The sequence below is a fragment of the Sinocyclocheilus rhinocerous genome, unplaced genomic scaffold, assembly GCF_001515625.1.
Source record: "Sinocyclocheilus rhinocerous isolate Xijiao unplaced genomic scaffold, SAMN03320098_v1.1 scaffold61, whole genome shotgun sequence".
NCBI lineage: Eukaryota > Metazoa > Chordata > Actinopteri > Cypriniformes > Cyprinidae > Sinocyclocheilus > Sinocyclocheilus rhinocerous.
The window spans coordinates 1506268-1527642 of NW_015640445.1; the positions used below are offsets into that span (position 1 = coordinate 1506268).

Consider the following 21375-nt stretch of genomic DNA (forward strand, 5'->3'; position numbering starts at 1 on the left):
TGAGCTCATAATTACTAAAACCTTTAATTAATCTTGCTATCACTGGGTAAATGCAGTGTTCACCGTATAAATGAATTATAGGATAAGTGTGGTATTCTTAGCACATGAGGGCAGATGGGTGCCTGCATGCATGCATAAGGTGTGCATGTGTGCTAAATGTAGATTATTGTAGATCACATGTATAATTAAAAGATTAGTTGAATAATCCAAAAATTAAAACTCTTTCGGTCATTATCAAATTCTGGTGTTCAGACTGAAATTTAGGTTGATGTTTACTTATAATATTCCCCTCCACCGAAGCTCTGAAATCTCATTAGTGTTTGTGTTAAGATTCCAAAATGGTTTGTAAACGCATTGTGAAGCATTTTGACATTTTCAGACAAAAAAATATTAATAATTAAAAAAACAACATTTTAAATAAAAAATAATAATAATAAACCAGTCTGTTCACACACAAAAAAAATTTCAAAAAGTTTTATTTATTTATTTATTTATTTATTTATTGGTGTTTTGCTCATAAATCTCATAAATAGTTTGTAAACCAGATTAAAACAAAAATGAAAAAAACTATTCAAATTATAAAATCAGTCAAAAAACAAAAACTAATTGTTTGACATGGAATACATTTTATTGTATGGACTACTTTTTGGTGGGTTTTTTATATTTATTTATTTCTTTTCTTTTCTTTTTTTTCCTTTTTCTTTTTTTTTGGCAATTGCTCTAAAGCGTCTGCCATGGAATAGAAAAAAAATTATTAAAAAGGTAATTGTGACTTTTTATCTCACAGTTATGACTCACAAGTTACGCAAGCTTACATCTATATATATCTCTATCTATCTGTAGACATATATAGACATTATATATATATAAATAAATACAAGGTAACTGTGACTTTTTATCTCATAATTCAGACCTTTCTTTACCAGATACAATTCTTTATTCCCAGCTTTATTCCCAGAATTGCAAGGGAAAAGTATGAATTGCAAGATATAAGCTAAAAAAATTATAAAGATATTTATTTATTTATTTATTATTGTTTTGATTCTGTAGCAAAAATAGGTTTCCATAGAAATCTCATGAATAGTTTGTAAACACATTGTGCCATGTTTTGACAAGTGAAAAAGATTAGTTAATTAATTACAAATAAATAAATAATAACAAATAAAAATAATAAAATAATGAAACATCAGTCTGGTTACACAAATAATATTGTTTGACTTGTAATATAGCATATGGACTACTTTTTTTTTGTTTTTAATTTTTTCCCCACACTTGACAAGTGTGTTCCCTTCATGAACTGTTTGTTTAAAATGAAGTGAAACCTGAGTAACATATTTAAAAGATTTGTATTACATTACCATTTATTCTTAGCTGATTATTTTAGTACAATAAACAGACTTTAAGGAATCTGGAACTGAAATCTGAGTTACAGTGTACACTTTTGTCCTAACATATCACTCTTAATTAATGATCAGATTCTGTGTCCAAAAGCAACAGCAACAAATCAAAGAGAGTTTAAATTGCCTGTATCAGATCTATTGCTTTTAATACCTCCATAAGGTCCCTTGATTCCATCTCCTGAAGGAGTGAACACCGAGCTGACCAACAATGAGTTCTTGTGTTTAAATCTAATTGAAGTGATTGATGAATTCTCAAACCTCTTTAGCTGAGTTCCTGTGTTTCACTGGGAATAAGTCAGAGTGAGGAAAGTGGACGCTGTGACCCTGCGTATGAGAGCTGACACCCAGCTACGGCACCGCAATAACTTTCCCCCTCGTGTCATCACTAAAGCTCTGTGGAAAGGGGAATATGTTGTGACATGTCCAGATAGGAGCCCTGAAATATATGCTGGCAGTTAGCCACCAGCCTCCCTTTCAATCAACAGGCTCAGCTGACTGGGGCTCTTACAGTGGCTTTAGTTGAACGGGGGTGGAATCGTAACACTACACTACCATCTAGTGGTGTGCAGAGGGATTGCATTGCTTCTTGCCTCGTCGGGTAGGGAGGGAGCTGGTTGTTTACAAGTGACATTTGTTCCTAATTAAATGCTGCACTTGTTGCAGCACTTCTTGTGGAGAGGGGCTTGCATCCACGATGATGCAGGCAGGATTCTGGATTCTCTTGTAAGCTTCTTCCACTCTGAAAACAAAGAGCAATTTGTCATAAATGCTCATTGTCTTTCTCAATATACCTGTTGAAAAACCTTAGACAACTTTAAACTACTACAGGAAATAGAGCCATTTGTGCTTTATATGTGTTCTTGTAATACAAAAGTAAAAATAAAATACAGTTTTTTTATATTTTAATATTAATATTAAATATTTAATATTTGATATTTGATATTAATATTTGCTTGTGAAAAAGTCTCTTAAACTCACTAGGGCTGCAATTATTTGGTAAAAAAAATAAATCTGTTAAAAACTGTAACATTGTGAAATATTATTTTAATTTAAAATAACTGTTTTATATTTTACTATGTTTTAAAATGTAATTTATTCCTGTGATGACAAAGCTTCCAGTCTTCAGTGTCACATGATCCTTCAGAAATCATTCTAATACACTGATTTGATGCTCAAGAAACATTTCTTATTATTATACATTTCGAAAACAGCTGCTTATTTTATTTATTTATTTATTTATTAATAAAAAGTTTTTTTAAAGCATTTATTTGAAATATCAATGTGAAAGTATTTAATGCATTCTTGCTGAATAAAAGTTATGTATAAAAAAAAAAACTTGCCAACCCCAAACTTTTGAATGGCAGTCTATACAATTTTAAAAACAAATGCTACCAAAAATATTGCTATTATTGAAATTAAAATGCAAATTTGTCATTGTTCCTACACTTTCTGTTCAAACCTGTATTCCTGCAAAATTATATTAATTATTTAATATATTCATTATATTCATTCTGATATCATATTTGAAGGGGTGACATCATAAATTCTTTGACCACATGATAAAAAAAAAAGTCTTTATCCCCCCTTTATATTTAACCCCAAAACATTGTGAATAGGGTTGGCACGGATTTTTTTGAAAAGAGAAATTTCATCATTCATTTATTAATATAGTTTTACTTAAGTCGGAAGAGCTGATTGATCTCCAGTTCAGCCTCCTCAACGGTCTTGTCCTGTCCCCTGTCCCTGAGTCTTCTCAGTCTTTCTTCTGGACAAACAGTAAGGAGCAGCACCAGGTTTGGTTGGAGCAGGTCTTCTGGCCACCGGTACAACTCTGAGCCTGGCTTTGGGAGGTTTTCAACTCTTCCACCAACTGCTGTGGCAATGGCATACGCTGCTGTGCTGTGCCAGTACCTAACAGAGACAAAAAAGTGGGGGGAGGGGTTGTCTATAATCGTGTTGGGGAACGAACTAACTGTAAGTAGAAATGCTACTACTAACGTTTTCTACTAACAGTGACGTTTGTGTAGTGTAAACCAATCTGATCAATTCTAGTCTGTTAAAGATATATTCCACCCAAAATGGATATCCTTATTGTTTTTGTGCCATATAAATACTGCTCTGATTACAAACATTAATGAAATCTGATAGTTTTATATACTTAAAAGTATTCTCAGATAACAATTTACATTTGACTGAGCCTCACTTTCCACAAAGTCAGCTTTAGAACATATATTTGCTACATTCCTGCCCAAACAGCATGTGAGTGTATTTGTGGCGCACACATCTCTACCTGTCCACTATGACAGGAGCCCTCAAGGACTCTTTTCCGATGTGGGCAGCAGTGATGTAGTTCCCCAGAGCATAAAAGGCCCTGCGGATGAGGGGTGGTTCTGAGTCAAAGCGCTGTCTGAAAGGAGCCAGGCACTGGGGAGGAGATTTCAGCAGAGTAGCATTCAGAGACTCCCGCAGGGCTTCTGTGAGAGTAGTTTTACCTGGGTACATGGAGAAACACATGGAGAGAAAGCAACAGAATTTTAGAGGTCAAACTTTTTGTTTGTTTATGTTTTTTATTATATTGGAAGCTATGAATGTGTATGTGACATTACGTTCTGCTTGGTAAAAAATATATATATATATATATTGTGTTTGAATGCATACTTATTAATTAGCTGAATAAAGTATTTATCAAAGGCTCATTGTTAACCTGTGGCATCCAGTCCCTCGATCACAATGACAGGAAATCCATCAGCCCTGCTTGTCTCCAACTGTTCGTCTACAAGCTTCAGCACTTCCTTTGACTCAGGGATAATGTCAGTGCACTGAGATGGGCAGAAAGATGCATTGTTTTACATCAAACTGCATTGTGGTTAGGTTCTGAATTACATTGATTAATTAATAACCCAATGTTCATTGTTACCTTAGATTAGGTAGCCTATACACTTTAATTTTAGCATCAAAGTAAAACAGTCTACACAGGTATACTTTTAAAACTGGTTTTTAGATACTTTTTTAACTTTTAAGTATTATAACTATTTTCAAGTAGTGTATGTGTACAACCCCTCAGAAACTTAACAAATTCAGCAATTACTCGTTTTATAAGATTTATTTTTGGCCTTTTCGGACAGATCAGAACTGAAGTGGGAGAGAGAGAGGGGGGCAGGATTGGGAAAAGTCCTCGAGTCAGGATTCGAACTCGGGATGCCTGAAGCACAATGGGGCTGTATGTTGGCACACTGCCCACAAGGCTATCAGCGCCAACCAGCAATTACTCTTAAGACATTTGGAGATATTTGGAGATATCATGAAAATAATATTTTTCTTATCAAAGTGATAAAATGTTGTGTTGCAAAAATGAGTACACTGTCCTGAAAGTTACAAAATAAAGCCAAAAACTTTTGTTTGTTTTTTTGCACAAAAGAGGACCGTGGTACAAGAGGAATACTAAAAAAAAATTCAAAAGAAATTCAAAAACAATGGACTTTTGACAAAGTTCCTGAAATAACCAAGCCTTCACTTTTTAGCTTTCATTTCATGATGAGCACTTTTTTAGCAAGGAAAAGAGCAGACAAATACAAAACAAGTGATGCAGAGATGGTAAAAGCAATGAAAAGAGTGACAGTTATACTTCTGGGAACTCTGGTCTCATGAGACCAAGTCAATCCTTTTGGATGTAACAGCATTCAAAATGATATTGCATTGCTAAGGGAAGAAGTACAGTGAGAAGTGCTTAGTTCCCACAGTGAAGTTTGGAGTTGGCAGATTTTATAAATGTTTTTGAAAGAAGTCTCTGATTTAATTGCATTTAATTGGTTAAAATACATTAAAAAGAATTATGAAATATTGTTACAATTTAAATGAAATATTTTCTATTATTATTATATTTTAAGGTATCATTTATTCATGTAATGGCAAAGCTGTATTTTCAGCAGCCATTACTCCAGTCTTCAGTTCACATGACTCCTCAGAAATCATTCTAATATACTTATATGGTGCTCAAGAAACATTTCCTATTATTATAAATATGGAATTCAGCAATGGTGCATTAAATTAATTATAATGGACAGAAAAGACATGCATGTCTTCATGTGTGTGTGTGCGTTTTTGTGATTTATGAGGACACAAATTTGTATAATGACATGGGTATGACATAGGTATTACAACGTGCTCTGCTGCTGCTGCAGGTGTGATGTACTGCCTCACTGACTCCTGTACTTGATCGACAGGTGACCACAGCTCCTGCCAGCAGTACTGACCCTCGCGCTTGTATGAAAACACACATACTGATTTACTCTGCTGCAGCGTCTTTAATATGTCCTCTGAGAGGGTTGTAGTGGATTTGTCTCGTATGAAAAATCCTTTAACGACGCTATTTTTGACGTCCGGTATAAAAGAAGACGATTCAAAAACATCGCAATCTCGCGACAGTGTTACGGACAGCTTGTGTTTTATCTCGGCGTGCGTTTGCGCTTTCTCAATTCTGCTGTCACTGTGGACATGTAGCGAGAAGAGCTTCCCATCATCTCCAAAGAGCTGCCGATGAGCATGATGAAGCTCTTGTGGGTTTGAGCTCAGCGTGAAATAAAGAGGTTGAGTGCGTAAATCAAACTCCACCGCGAATACTCGCGAACTCAGCTGTCCACAGCGAAACATTGCTCTCTTTAGCATTGTGAACCGTGATAGATATTACACTAGCGTATATATGTCTAGAGAAATGTCATTCTTGCTGATCTGGAGAACAGCGCTTACAGAGAAACGAAACTTAGATCCGAAAACGAAAGTAATTCACTAAACAAGCTGAGTCTGTCAAGCCAGTGCACGGAGAAATAAACTGCAATTAGGATCAAGTAGCTACTTTATTGCAGTTTCGTTTCAACAATCAGATTACATAACCTAAGCAATTAATCTACAAAGTTTCGGTGTAAATTGCCATTTTCTGTAAACATATGCTAGTTGAACCAGACCAGCAAGATTGGTTGGTTTCAAGCAGGTTTGTCCATACATTTTCCATTCCATTAATATTTGCTTGTTAATGCTTATTAAAATGAATAACTGTGCTGTAGGACTTGTCAATTGTTGACAAATTTATGTTGACATACGATTTAATGAATATCTATTTGGCTAAAGCAGCAGTAGCCTAATTGCTATTGCTTTTGTTGTTGTCAATGTTGAAATGTTTGGACAAGACCTAAATATCAATTATTAATAGGCCTATCATTATTCATATTCTAAGAATGACAATGAGATGAAACCTAGGCTGTATCTTAATAGCTAATTTGCCCCGTGTTTTAAAGAGAAAAACATAACGATCCAGTTACATCCAGGTGACTATAAAGAAGATAAAACACCACGCCTAGCCTACGTTTGACTCAGATGATAGTATGCTTTCTAAGCGTCTTTCGTTTTCCAGTCCTCCCAAGCAAGAAAAGAAACTGATCAGAAAAGCAACTTGAGACTGCCCCGTATAAATAGGGAGGTATGAGCTCTCAGAGCCTCATTCTAGACACCTTCACCATGTTCACATCAAACCAAGTTGGTTTTGCAGCAATGCTAATGCAATTTTGTTTCAAGAACGTCCACAGCTTCTTAGCAGCCCTGTTGGGATGGATTTTTATGCTGGTATCTGGCACGCAGGTGCAACAAACACCTGTCGGAAGGATCAGTCGCCTGAAGACTCGCACCAAAGAGCAGAAAGAGGGCTCCAGCACTCAGCTGACTACTCCAAGCAGTGTAAACTACCACTTTACCCGGCAGTGCAATTACAAATGCGGATTTTGCTTCCACACTGCAAAGACCTCTTTCGTCTTGCCCATTGAAGAGGCAAAGCGAGGCTTACGACTTCTGAAAGAAGCAGGTAGCCTAACAGTTACTAATGCGAGAGTGTACGATAAGTTGTACAAATATATTTAACTTAAAATAAAATTACTTCTATTTAACTTAAAGCTCTAAAATTTACACCACAATCGAACGGGGTAGCCTATGTTTGTTTATTTTGTTAGTTAGTTATTTATGCATGCATCCATGCATGCTACTTAACCCGTTTAATCCCACCGGTCACAATAGTGACCGTAAAAAAGTTTTCATTTATAAAGCTCTAAAAACCTTACTGACTGATTTTTTAGTGCACTTCCTGCAAATATGGAAAAAAGAAAGGGTCTCAATGAAATATGTGCAGTTTCACGTGATTAGTGCAAATTGTCACATGACCAGAACAGTTTATTTCCTGTTTGCACCTTGAGAAGATAATAGGCTTGTTTGAGATGCGCCTCGCCTGAAATGTAGGCGAGAGTAGGCAGCTGCAGTGAGGGGAGGAGTGAAATAAGCGCAGTCAAGACGGACAGTTCTGCCCTCTCGAAGTGGAACAGATACCTACGAGATCAAAGGCAGATATCGCGTTATTCTCACTCACGTGCTGTGTTGCTTATAAACATGATATAATTTCAGTTCTGATACTTTTATATGAAAATAAATATGATGAACAAGACACTCAAAGTGCTTGCTATTTAATTCCATACGAAAGGCGTATTTATCATCCATTTTTACTTTAATACAAACATGTATTTTAGATTTTTATAGAAATATGACAACAATCACATATCTCACACAGAGTTACAAAAAAATTACAATATTGATGTTGTAATACTGGTAGCACTAGTATAAAAATTTTATGTTATATTTTACAAAAAAGTAAAAATTTTGAAATGAGTTGATGGTTGATTTTTTATTTTTTTATCTCAGTGTTCCTATCAATGTTGCATAAAGTTTTTTTATGCATAATAATAATAACCCTAGAATGTGATCAAACAGTTTAAAATAGCTGGGCTAAGATGTATAACAATTTTTATGACTGCAGAAATATGTTAATTCAGTACTCAATTTATCCCACCGGTCACAATTGTGACCGACCATAAAACACAATTTTCCACACACTTTTCATAAAATAATTATTGATTATTTCAAAGGGTTACTAATGACACATCATTTGGATATTTTCATGTCTGGGAAAAATTTGGGATTAAACGGGTTAATTTCTAATAATAAACGACAGTAAACGATAATGTAGCTAATGTTACCAAAAAGATTAGGCTACATTACAAAAGTTAACTTTTTTCTCTTAAAGCTGACTGTCATTTTTATTCTCACACTGTTTTAATATTATCGATTGTATGTTTTAGGAATGGAAAAAGTCAACTTTTCTGGTGGAGAGCCCTTCCTTCACGAGAGAGGTAATTTTCTGGGAGAGCTGGTGCGATATTGCAAACAGGAGCTGCAGCTGCCGAGCGTCAGCATCGTTAGCAATGGCAGTCTAATCAGAGAAACCTGGTTCCAGAAATACGGTGAGAGTCGTTCATGACCAGCAGAGGGCAGCAAAGATTGCTTTTAAACTCTTTGGCTTTAACCTTACACATATTTCACGTCAGTAGAGTTAATAATACTAGGAAATACCTAGGCTATAACAACGTTTATTATATAGGCCTAGCTACAGCTCCACGAAAAGCCCACTTATAATTAAGAATATTAAGTAGGTTATATTTTGTTAATGTGAGATGCTTTATTGCACTGTCAAATGTACAGTAACGTGACCTTTTTTTGTGTTTCAAAACACTAGCAACAAAATCACATACAATAGAACAAAAAATGATTTTCAGTATTTTGCTTAAGGGGATTTAACTAACAGAGTACACAATAAGTAAACGAATAGTTGTGAAATATGGGTAAGCTAAAAATGTAATTAAAATTTGCACCGTATACTAACCGTTCAAAAGTTTGGGGTCGGTAAGATTTTTAGAATATTTTATATTTTAATAATAATAATAATAACAATATATTTTTATATATAAAATTAATACTTTAATTTCTAATAGTAAGGATGCATTCAATTGATTAAAAGTGAAAGTAAAAGACATTTAAAATGTTACAAAAAATGCATATACTTTCTGTTCATTGAAGAATCTTGAATATGTCCCCAAAAAAATATTAAGCAGCACATATCAACTATTTTCAACATTAATAATAAGGAATGTTTCTTGAGCACCAAATCAGCATATTACATATTACTTATCATGTGACTGAAGTAATGACAGCTGAAAATACAGCTTTGCCATCACAAATAAATTACATTTTAAAATATATTAGAATAGAAAACATGTTCTTATCAAATCTTTCATGTTATTACTATGTTTTATTTTTTATTTTGATAAATGCAACCTTGGTGAGCATTAAAACTTATTTAGAAAAAAAAGCTCACAGACCTCAAACTTTTAAACTATATAAACAGAATATATACATTACTAATTACATTACAGAAAAAATACATTGTTATATCAAAGGTATTTGCATACAAATGTACAAATTTAAATTGTATCTGTATTTAATAGGTGACTACTTGGACATCCTGGCAGTATCTTGTGACAGTTTTAACGAGGACACCAATAAAGTCATAGGTCGAGGTCAGGGCAGAAAGAGTCATCTGGGCAAACTGCATCAAGTTCGTGACTGGTGCCGGGACTATAAGGTGGCTTTCAAAATCAACTCAGTTATTAACACCTACAATGTGGATGAAGATATGACCGAGCAGATCACTGCTCTGAACCCAGTGCGCTGGAAGGTACAGTTACTTCATTACTGCAGACTCTATCATTTTAACCAGGCTGCTGACCACGTTATTAAGGCTGTATTGCAATGTACACACAGGTCTTCCAGTGTCTGATAATTGAAGGTGAAAACGCTGGGGAGAACAGTCTCCGCGAGGCAGAGAAATTCATCATTAGCGATCAGCAATTCCAAGACTTCCTGGACCGCCACCAGAGCGTTAAGTGTCTGGTTCCGGAGTCTAATCAAAAGGTAATTTTGAGGCACAGAGCGCATACTTTCGCTCAATTCAGATCAGCGTTTAAATTCGGAAGATAAAGTGGCTTCAATTTATGGGTAATACAGCAGTAAACTTTCAGTTTCAATTCATTACCAAAGCTTATACGACTTATAAGTGTGCACGGCGAGATTTGAATTTAAATAAAAATAGCATAGGTGCCAGGGACTTGAATATAAAGCCTACTGTTAACTTGATATGAATTGTTTACTTACTCATCTATTTTTATTTTACAGATGAGAGACTCTTACCTGATTCTTGATGAATATGTAAGTGGTTTCATATTTTCTTCTCAGCATCCATTAAGTTTTCTTCTCATTACCATGTGAAGGATTTTTTTTTTATATATTCGATTATGTTGTCATAGTGTCTAAAGAATTTTTTTCTGTATTAGATTACACTATTATTGCAGTGTAAATGATTCTTTTCAATTACATTATGTCATCATATCAGAAGTGAAGGGATTATGGATAGGAATATAATAAGGCCTGCAGTAATTTGCCTCATTCCAGGCTTCAAATTACTTTTCCCTCCCTTGATAATCTCTGATCTCTATTAATAATCATGCTGTCTACGCTACATCATCAGAAAGAGCAATCATCATAAATAGATTTTTTAATCCTTCATATCTGATGCCGCAGATGCGCTTCTTGGATTGTCGAGAGGGGAGGAAGGATCCGTCAAAGTCCATTCTGGATGTTGGTGTGGAAGAGGCCATCAAGTTTAGTGGTTTTGATGAGAAGATGTTTCTCATAAGAGGGGGGAAATATATGTGGAGCAAAGCAGATATGAAACTGGAGTGGTGAACTGTTTTAATATTGCTGTTTTTAGCCTGTGTTTACATTGAGACCTGATTGAATTTATATGGTAATAAACAATTGTACAATATAGTTACAGAAGTTACAATACGGCTCCAAAAGCTGGTTGGATGCATTGGTGCGTAAATGTCTGTTTTCACTATTTTTAAGAGAGTCTACTGCACTGAAATACTTATACTATATATATGTACTTTATATATATATATTTGTATATAGATAGATAAGATTTTGTATGTATGATTTTTATGAGTTGTATAATGTTATGCTTGCTTTTCATGTGAAATATTTGCATAACCAGAAGTATTTTGTTAAATTTGACTGTGCTATGGTTGTCTTTATCTTGACATTCTTAGTAGTAATTGTTTTTATGTGATCTTTGAAAAAAATTATTGATAAATTATCAGTTTGCAGAGTTTGATTAACTTTGAAAGCATGAAAGCACTTTTAATTAGCATTAAGACTTCAGCACAGCTTACGCTTTAATTGCCATAGTGTAGAATTGACTATTTAGTTTGATGCTCCTCAGATCGCAATATTGGAGAACTTACAAAAGACTAATTTCTCCGGTAACCCCATTAGAAATGAAAAGCTTTGAGGCACTTGCAATATAGTGAAAGTCATTGTGGCACTCTGAAAATGAAATCTATAGGGGGGGGGAATCTTTTCATTTTAAAGTGAAATGTAACGTATTATATTGTATTGCTTTATTTTTAAAAATAAATATTTTTGACAAAATCTTATTACTGTACATCTGATTTTATAACTGTTCCAACTGCCCAAAGTGTCATATTTTAAGATGAAATAGGCATACACAATGCTATCTTTTAAAAAGATGTTATTGATTTTATTAACTTAAATTTCTTTAAAGTCTTCAAGTTTTCATTGCTCATTAATATTTAATCCTTGGTATGGAGTACATTTTTATGTCCCCACCATATAGGCTATATCCTAGTATAAAAAAAAAACACTAATAATTAAATAAAAAATAAAAAAAGATGGAAATCATAATAGTAAGATTTATTTTATCACAAAGTCAAATTAGTGGTGATTTTAAAATAATGTTTCTACTTGCCAAAACTGGCAGTAAGAAATATTCTAAAATATGTTTTCTTGAAAATAGTTGTTAAAGGAATAGTTCACCCAAAAATGAACATGAATCATTTACTCACCCTCATGTCGTTCCAAACTTGTTTAAGTTTCTTTCTTATGTTGAACATAGAAGATATTTTGAAGAATTTTAAAGAACCAAACAGTTGTTGGTCCCCATTGACTTCCATAGTAGGGAAAGAAATACTATGGGTCAATGGAGGCCATTAACTGTTTGATTACCAGCATTCATCAAAATATCTTCCTTTATGTTCAACATAAGAAAGAAACCTGTACAGGTTTGGGACGCCATGAGGGTGAGTAGGCTAAATGATGACAAAATTTTCATTTTTGAGTGTACTATCCTTTTAAGGTAGCCTATATATTTCACATTTAATTCTGTTAGTCTTTTGTAATATCCAACTAAGGTATCTAGCAAAAAACATGTCCTTGATGAATAGTGGCAATATGATTTTGTGTTTCACTTTAAAATATTCCCTCCATTCAGATAAAGCTAAATCTGTATAAAATTAACAATATTTTAAACAGAATTCACTTCAGGTTGACACCATCACGTAAGGTAATATTACCTCAACACCTCCCAGAAACTGTTATATATCATTTGGAGCCGTCCCAAAGTCTGTTTTCAAGAGCACCATAATAATTTGTGTTGCACCCAACAGAGAGCGCTAGTGGATACTATTGCTTCAGAGACACATACACATTATAGACATACAGACTCCGCTGTCTGTACAGCACAGCACTAGGAAATACTCAGACTAATGGCGTCTTCACAACGCGTCCGACGGACCAGCTGATTCTTATATCTGCCTGCTAAACTACACGAAGACAGAAGGTAAAACGCCCGTGCAATTACAGATGACTATGATGAATGTGTCGGGCTTAAACTAAAAGGTTTTTTTTATCCACAGTATCCGCCGTATACGACACTATATTGACTTTCAGTAATGCAGTAGGATTTGTGCAGAGTTCATCGTTTTAAAGCCGAATGTCTATGTCAGCAGGTCAATATCCGTCATAAAATCTCGGTTTTATTTTATTTGGCAATACTTTATGATCTACATTTAGCTATAACGGGGAAACTCCACTTTCTTCCTGGATATGCAGCTCTCATATAGATTTGTTTACCCGATTGATGTCTAAGATGGCTGTTTATTATTATATGTCCATAGGTTACTGTCACATTCAGATGGGCTGGCTCTCAAAACCTAGTGTGCTGCCTACCTAGACAGCGTTTTGGGGCATCATGTCTATCTCACGAGTCTCTAATGCTCAAAAAAGCTGTCTATAGGCAGCACACTCTGTTTTGGGATCTTGGGATCACCGGACCCTTGGCCAATCCAGTCAGACGATGCTAATATTCATATGAAATCCCCTATTCTGCTGTTTGATGGGTGGATGTGCTCCAGTTCAGGTGCTGGTGTTCTGTAGGAGTCTAGAGGATCGGGTTTGGGTTGCATAGTTCGACAGTAGCTTGTTAAGTTTTGACATAAACCCTGGATGAACACTCCATGGAAAGACAGTAAGTAGCTTTGAGTTATAGGGATTTTCCATGCTTTTTTGGGGGGGGATTGTGTAGTATTTGCAAACCCCTCACTGGGTCGTCAAAACTGCGTGTGTGATCCAAAGTACCAGGCTGTAGATCTTCTCAGTGCATCTGTTGACATTTCAAGGTAAAGGTTTTGTGTAAGGGTGTACATTTGCTTTGATAGTTGTTTGGAATGTATTGCAAGAAGGTGAGAGACAACCAAGAATATATGGTTTTTAAAACAAGCCGATTAATCATATGCAAAAAAAGATAATAGCATCATTCCTTCATACCATGAGTCTAATTTTCTATATCTTTTTCTGCCCAGCCACATGGCGACTGATCTGTCTTGTACCTGATATGTGAGGTTATTTCAGTTTGAATCCACCCCACTTTAATTGTTCAAAAATGTTTAGTTTATTGGATATGACTAATGGATTCGTTATGGCTGTGGTTTCAGTCTTATAGAAATGGTAAGTTTGCTTTTCTACAACCCTGGAAGAGAAATTTCAAGCTGTGGGTTCCCTTGGGAATTTCCTGTGGATTTTTATAGCAGTTTTAGTAAAATAAGGCCTATGGTTAACATTTACGTTTTGTCCTACAACATAAATGACGTACAGTCTATCGTTATAATCATGAATTTTAAAACTGCTGTGTTTTATGTTCTTTTCATGTGGAGTTATAAATATCGTAAGTTCCAAGCACATGAGTGACCGAGGAAAAAGCATATTTAAAAATGGGAAACTTGGAATTCTAGATGAGTTGCCGAGCTGTTACGTTGTAATGTTTTTTCTGTGGTCAAGGTAGATTGCGCTGTTTGGAAAAAGGGTTTATCGTAATAGTTATAGTCAGTGTCCAAGAAAAACTCTTCACTGTCATCGGTCAACTAGTGGCTGCAAAGGTTTCACACACCACATGTTGCTAAATGCCAGTGTTTAGCATACTGCAGTCCCTCTGGTATGTACTCAACAACCAGCATTTATTTAGTAGCCTATACTGGATCAAAAGCATCATTTAGATCAATTCTGTGATTCTGCATTTTCTGTTTTATTTTTTCTGGATGTGGTATTAATGGTTTAATTAATTTCAATTATCAAAAAGCATGCTATAGATCAATTGAATTGCTAAAACTTTAATCAATGTAAATTTTAAACAATAATATTAAGGTTATTTAAAATCAATTTTATTTCCTCCCTCCACCTAAACTCTTTAATTTTTAATTGTGTTTTATGATTTTATGTAGATTTATTGTAAAAAAAAAAAAAAAAAAAACATACAGTTTTTAACACCATTAATTCATAAAAATAATTTAATCAACCTTTTAAAATGTAATCAAATGAAAACCTACCAATTTCTTCACAACAAAACATTGCATAATTTTTATTTATAAATCTAAAATTCTTGTGACAATCCACAATTCCATCCATATTTTCCACATTGTGGAAATCATTGGGCTTGTTGAATTATCAGTTTAATGTTTTGGCCATGTGTGTTGTTATTATAATAATCTTAAAACTTTTGTAGACTCATATATTTTACAGAAGGGTTTGTAAATGGGATAACAGCGGTCTGTTTACATTAGAGGAGAGTCCTTATCTGATGAGTGTTATCTAGGGTTGGATTTGACTGTGTATTTGAAGCATTAACATCCAACTCTTTGTCCATTTTAGCCTTGACTGTAGAACAATTGTCTGCACTTATATTTATATTAAACAATAACATTATTGACCTGTACGCTGCATATGACACACTTAAGGCTGATTTTTACTCGACTCGTCAGCAAGTTCACTTGGGTGCTTGAAAATGAGCGAAATTGGGTTTTAAGTTTAATATAAAATTTCCCTAATAACAAAAACAGATCAATAATAAATATTTTCCTTTTAGAAAAGTCATATTCATTTGAGCTTACTTAGAATCTATAGTCTTTAAAAAAAAAAAAAATTTTCATTTAATAAAATTTTTTTATTATTTTGTTTATTTTTTTTAATTATTATTTTTTATTTTTTTATTTTATTACAATTGTCTCAATTTGTACTTACAAAATGTGTAAATATGAGAAATATGTGAAGAACTTGCTGTGGAATTTTGTAACTTTAAAAGTTCAATAACAAAAAAAAACGTTTGGTTGGGTGCGCGCGGAAAATATAACGTCATCGCGGTGTTGGTGGAAGTTCGCTTTGAGTGCGTGCGACCTCATTTCCCGTGGCGGTGTGCACGGCATTTTTTGTAAGGCTGGCCGCACACTAGACAATTTTAAGGCCGATTTTAAGCCCGATTTGCACCCCCGAACGATTGGGGATACCTACCGGATGTTGCGTGCTTCTATAGCTGAAACTTGGCAGCCACAAACATGCCATGAAAGCAGAATACATCACCCGTATTCTTTTCTATACTTTGTTTATCACTGTGAAACATAACACGTGCCAGGAGAGCCAGCTGACAACGTTGATTGTCCTCTATTTGTTTTTCTTCTCTAGTCACGTTTGATCTCGCGAGTGTCCGTGAGATCACGTGTCACTGTGAAATCGTTCCTACAATCATCAAGTGTGTGGCTAAAAATCGGTTGAACTGTCTTCATGTCTGCGGTCTCCCATGGTTATAAAATAGTTTAAGATTTGAAAATCGTCTAGTGTGCGGCCAGCCTAACTTTCCGCTCAGCTCCGCTTCCGAAGATGCACGACTTCAGGGTGAATCTAGCCGAACATGCACGTCTGTGCCGGCATTTGTGTGAAACAGAAGCAGTTTGATGTGAAGTTCAAATTCCATCAGGTGCTTTTTGACGCTTTGAGGGAAAACAATGTGTAGTTTTTTAATTTTTTGCCTAGTTTGTCCAAGGCTTTTTAATTGAAGTGCGTTTTATTTTTTGTATAAAAACAGAATTACAATTAATTTAGATACTATTTGCTTAAAGTTGTCTTGTGTTTGATGCAAAATAAACCCAAAAGTTTAAGATTATTTTCAGCAGTTTGTACATAAAGAAATGATTAATTCATCAACTCATTCATCACACGAGAAGTCTTGTATTGGCAAATGACATCTTCTTACCGGTGATTCCCGATGGTTTTAGAGGACAATTACTCCTCGTCGCCCCCTGTCGTTTCAAAGAATAGTACAACGGCGAACGCGACAAGTATAAAAGCCTCATCCATTTGGGAAGGTGCGCGTGCAGTCCGCGGAGGCTCGCGAAGCGGAGCCAGGCAAAAGTATAAAATCCCGCTTTATGCAGTTTCACCCGAAATGCACAGTAGAGCAGAGATTAGATAATTGCGTTACTCATAACAGTCAAAAAGACACTCCCAAATTAGGCCACTTGTCTTTCCTTACCATAAATAGACATTATGAAGTATAACCTTTAGTATTCATCCATTAGAAAGTTAAATCAAATTGATGGCTTGAATGGGTTAAAAAAATAATACTTTTTTTCTGATAACCATTATTTCCGCTGTTTATAGCAGCTCACAGATGCTTCAGTTCAGCCAAAGGTTGTGGTGACCCAAAAGCAAGAGCAGCAAGTACAACAGTTATCTCAAGAATATGAAAATGAGCATGCAAACATACTGTTTTGCTTATGAAATATTAGCTTAAATGTGTCAGGCAAGTGAAAAGCTAGTTTAACGTTTGATTATTTAATCCTGTTCAAGAAGACAAATTGTGTGCATGGTGTTAAAACAATGCAGGGCTGCCAGGTTGTGAAAATTAAGTAAAGCACTAGTCAGAAAATGAGAAAGAAGAAAAGCTCTAACTCTTAACATCTGGGAACACCAAGCATGAAAGCACATGGAGGCTTGTTACCTATATTTAACAGAAACATCATATAAGAAAAAAAACATAATAACATAAACATAACCAATGGGCCAATATCGTAGGGTTTATGCTTAATTATGCTTAACTCAAAAGAAGCAGAAGTCGTGATCACAATTAAAATACAATTAATCGTGCTGCCGTAACATACTCTGATTTGCGTTGTTAGTAACATCTATTCCTAAAACAATAAGATGTAACGCTTCAATAACAAAGAACACTGAATAGCTTGACCTGGCTGTATCGATTATTTAATAACTCTTCCTGATCGTCCCATTTAATCCAACTGACTTGGGAACTCTGACCGCAATTTTGTCTTGAATTTTTACGGGAAATCCATGAAGACATTGAATAGCTTTGCTAATGTGTTCTAACCTATAGGTGAGCTTCACAGACAAGCATACTATATTGTTAACCATAATATGGCCTTGTTTGACCTTTTGAGCCCCCACACACATACATCCAATGCACTAAATGCATTACAGTGCAATTAAAGCTGTTAAGTTATGGCCAGCATTTGGAAGCGGGTGAGGTTTGAGATACAAGGACCATTTTGCAATTTAATTATGAGAGGTAGTAGGACAACAGACAATTTAACTCAGGATTTTGTTATTGCCATACCAAATAATACATAATGGATGACAATCAACTTTTCCAATCATATAGGCTATTATTTACTTAAAGATTCCATATTGGTTTCTCTGAATACCTCCTGATTACACAAGATGGTAAGGATTTTTCGGAAATTTTGGAGTATTTCCTAAATGCAGTCTCTTAATAACATACCATGCTTTCTCTATTAGTCAGTCATCGTTCCTACCAGTGATATCAAAAGCCACATTGTTGCTGCCCACCAACAGTGGATGAGAAAGCAGTTAACGCAAAGCTCTGTAATGCAGGCAGGAGACTGGCTGGCTCACGGCAGAAGTCAGATATTTCGCAGGATAAGTCCCAGTAGCCTCGTGCATAAAAGTTGCATATGCACAAAATGATTTTCCAAATTGAGCGTGCCAAGAACACACTGGGATTCATGAAATAAAATAAATGAGTCACACCAAAAGACTTAAACAAGTCAAGTTGCCAGTATGGATCTGTCAGTGTGGTTAGTGAATCTGAATCAACACCCGCAGTTTTTACTTTCAGCAGTGTGCGACAGCTATAGTTCAAAAACACACATTTGCATTTTTTATAATATCAAAAATATCTGAAAGTAATATTGGTAATTGACTAGTACCTGTTCATTTTGTGTATGATGGTTGGCCTTTTGGTGAACAAGCTTGCTGCAAGCTTGTCTGATGTGATTTTAAACTGCAGTACCTGAGTGACGGGTATAATTTTTTTGATTCATTCAGTTCTCACAGCCGGTACCCACTCAAAACCTGGCGGCTCACCCTGCCCTGTAGCATCAAGCATTGCCACATGTGGCTGGTGATAAAATGAGGCATATGCATGTTAGTAGCTTATTGGCAATGTGTGAACTCATCAGGCATTGAGGGCTGCAAAACCTTGCAAAGTGTTGCCATGTTGTAGCGGTATGTGCAGTACTGCACAACATCTTCCAAATTTCAGTACCACCATGATGGTAGATGCAGCAATAATTAAGCAACTGTTCAATGCAAAGAAAATGGTATGTTCATGCATGATGCAGTGTTTTTGAACCACCAAGTTCCACCAGTCATTACTGTTTTTTAATCTCACAATTGCGACTTAATATCTAATATCTATCATTTAAGACTTTATTTCTCATAATTGCATCTTAATAGCTCACAATTGCGACTTTATGCAGTATCTTAAAATTTGTATTTCTCAGTTGCTGCTGTATACCCTATAATTAGGACTATATTTCACAAGTGTGACATCCATATTCCATAATTTCATAATTTAATTATTTCTCAGTTTCTCATAACTTCATATTATATTACATTATTGCAAGTATTTCTCATAATTGCAACTTTTTTTTATCTCATACACTCTTAAAAATAAAGGTGCTTCAAAAGGTTCTTCAAGCGATGCCATAGAAGAACCATTTTTGGTTCCACAAAGAACCATTCAGTCATAGGTTTTTAAAGAACCATCTCTTACCTTTTTGTAATCTGAAGAACCCTCTTTCGCCACAAAGAACCTTTTGTGAAACAGAAAGGTTCTTCAGATGTTAAAGGTTCTTTATGGAACCATTTAGACAAAAAGGTTCTTCTATGGCATCGTGAAGCACTTTTATTTTTAAGAGTGTAAGTGTGACTTTCACACATTTCACAATGTGTCTGCATTTCTCATTTCTTTAATTTCGACTATTTCTCATAATTGGTATTATCACACACAATTGTGACTTTATATCTCAATATATTTCTTAATGATGGTTCAGATCTCACATTTGTGACTTTGTGTCTCGTAATTGCAACTTTTTGTCTCATAATGTAACTACTTTTACTACTAATTTTATATCTCACAATTGCTACTTTATATCTTATAATCCAGACTATATCTCACATTTGCGACTTTTTATCTTACAATGTAACTATATTTCCTATAATAAACTTCATCTGAAAGTTACCTTTCTCAACAATTTTTCAACTGCTTGGTAGCTGCTGTGGCTTGCCGCCACAATTTTACGAGTTTAAGTAGAGCTTTGATTGCCTCAGCAAACTAGTGAAACCTGACTCATCTATTGAGCTGCACAGAAAAACACATTTTTAAACAGTAGTTCAGTTTTTTTTATATGGCACAGAACATTTTGTTCCTGCTTATGATTTTGTACAATGATGTTAAAATTTTTATTTTATTTTCAGATACTCATTTCTGTTTCAGCAAAACTAGGAGATGTCTTGAAGTGTGTGTCTGGAGTGTCAAGCCAAGACAATGTGGTGTTTGCTTATGAAGTGTGTTCCAGTGAGGGTGTGTTTTCTGACGAAGAGAAGTTTGGGCAGGTTCTGACCTCAGCATCTGTGATTCAGAGCTTCTGTGATTCACAGCTATTGCATATCTGTGTTCCAACTAACGGTGGAGAAAAAAACATCTTTGAAAATACCTTTTGTAAATCAAAAGCAAACATTTATCCATGGCTTATGTTTTTGGTTTTTTTTTTTTGATAAATGCTTTACTTTTTCTCACATAAAAATTTTCTCATTAAATGTAAATGGTTTAAACTTTCATTTATTTTGAAGCTTATTTTTTCTTTTAATTATTTTTTTTTTTTTTTTGATTAGCAGAACCTTGAGTGACAACAGATGGAATTCATAGATAACCTCAGGCTCTCAGTCTCTGATCGTGTCAATAGAAATAAGTACTCCACAGCATGCTTGTCATATCCTCTTAATTTTTCAGGCACAAATGGTGTGCCACAAGGCTTCTGAGAAGAAAGATGTCTCTTCATATTTTGATTTAGTTTTATTCTGATGTCATTTTTTAAATCATTCAAATCCTTGTCTTCACACTACATAAAGGCTCAATTTCTCACTGTTTTAATTCTGCTGTAATCATATTCATCCTTGGAGATAATGGTATGCTTTAGTCACACTGGAAAATGTTTTCCACCATCTGGAGACGCTAGTCAGATTGACCTCAGATCATTAGAGAAATCTTCTCCTTATTCTGGAGGATTGACCTTTACAGAGTACTAGGGCTGTGCAATATATCGAAATTATCGAAATATCGCAAACGTACATATCACAATATGCATATCGCTACGGCTTGCATTTGCATATTTGGGGCCATGAACAAAAGACAAAGAGAAAATCACTCCCTGCTCTTACCTAAATAACTTTTGTAGCTTAAATAAGAATCAGTGCATATTGAATTCATAGAGTAAATACTAAGCAGTGTTGTATTTTTCCTTTTTATTATTCAGTTCCTAAACTC

The 21375-nt window shown here is 34.8% G+C and overlaps 3 protein-coding genes across 5 annotated transcripts in view; 2 read left to right on the forward strand and 1 right to left on the reverse strand.

The window, feature by feature from the left end:
• Window positions 1–1316: 1316 nt before the first annotated feature.
• Window positions 1317–6161, reverse strand: LOC107752801 (UMP-CMP kinase 2, mitochondrial-like). The gene is made up of 5 exons (XM_016568869.1): window positions 5562–6161; window positions 4105–4219; window positions 3691–3892; window positions 3078–3311; window positions 1317–2139 (listed from the first exon to the last, which is right to left on the reverse strand). Exons 1-5 carry the CDS (start codon window positions 6063–6065, stop codon window positions 2019–2021), a joined length of 1176 nt encoding a protein of 391 aa, XP_016424355.1. The 5' UTR covers window positions 6066–6161; the 3' UTR covers window positions 1317–2018.
• Window positions 6162–6910: 749 nt separating this feature from the next.
• rsad2 (radical S-adenosyl methionine domain containing 2) lies at window positions 6911–11110 on the forward strand. The gene is made up of 6 exons (XM_016568792.1): window positions 6911–7251; window positions 8573–8734; window positions 9776–10005; window positions 10092–10241; window positions 10503–10535; window positions 10908–11110. The coding sequence occupies exons 1-6, from the start codon at window positions 6912–6914 to the stop codon at window positions 11070–11072; spliced, it is 1080 nt and encodes a 359-aa protein (XP_016424278.1). The 5' UTR covers window position 6911; the 3' UTR covers window positions 11073–11110.
• Window positions 11111–12880: 1770 nt separating this feature from the next.
• Window positions 12881–21375, forward strand: part of rnf144aa (ring finger protein 144aa) — a 37862-nt gene continuing 29367 nt past the window's right edge. For 2 of the 3 annotated variants that reach the window (XM_016568796.1, XM_016568795.1), the window contains exon 1: window positions 12881–13026. Coding sequence is in view for 1 of the 3 variants with exons in the window: in XM_016568793.1 (XP_016424279.1) it covers window positions 13703–13713 (11 nt within the window). In the remaining 2 variants the exon portion in view is untranslated. Of the gene's footprint in view, window positions 13027–13642; window positions 13714–21375 lie in introns of those variants that run through there. The other variant, XM_016568793.1, reaches the window with a different exon arrangement.

Excerpts from the sequence above, each read along its gene's own strand:
- LOC107752801 (XM_016568869.1), bottom strand. The coding sequence starts at position 6,065 with ATGCTAAAGAGAGCAATGTTTCGCTGTGGACAGCTGAGTTCGCGAGTA. Across the intron at positions 4,220-5,561 it reads CTGCAGCAGCAGCAGAGCAC|TGCACTGACATTATCCCTGA; the intron begins GTTGTAATACCT and ends TGCCCATCTCAG. Across the intron at positions 3,312-3,690 it reads GCTCCTGTCATAGTGGACAG|GTACTGGCACAGCACAGCAG; the intron begins GTAGAGATGTGT and ends TGTCTCTGTTAG.
- rsad2 (XM_016568792.1), top strand. The coding sequence starts at position 6,912 with ATGTTCACATCAAACCAAGTTGGTTTTGCAGCAATGCTAATGCAATTT. Across the intron at positions 8,735-9,775 it reads AACCTGGTTCCAGAAATACG|GTGACTACTTGGACATCCTG; the intron begins GTGAGAGTCGTT and ends TGTATTTAATAG. Across the intron at positions 10,536-10,907 it reads ACCTGATTCTTGATGAATAT|ATGCGCTTCTTGGATTGTCG; the intron begins GTAAGTGGTTTC and ends CTGATGCCGCAG.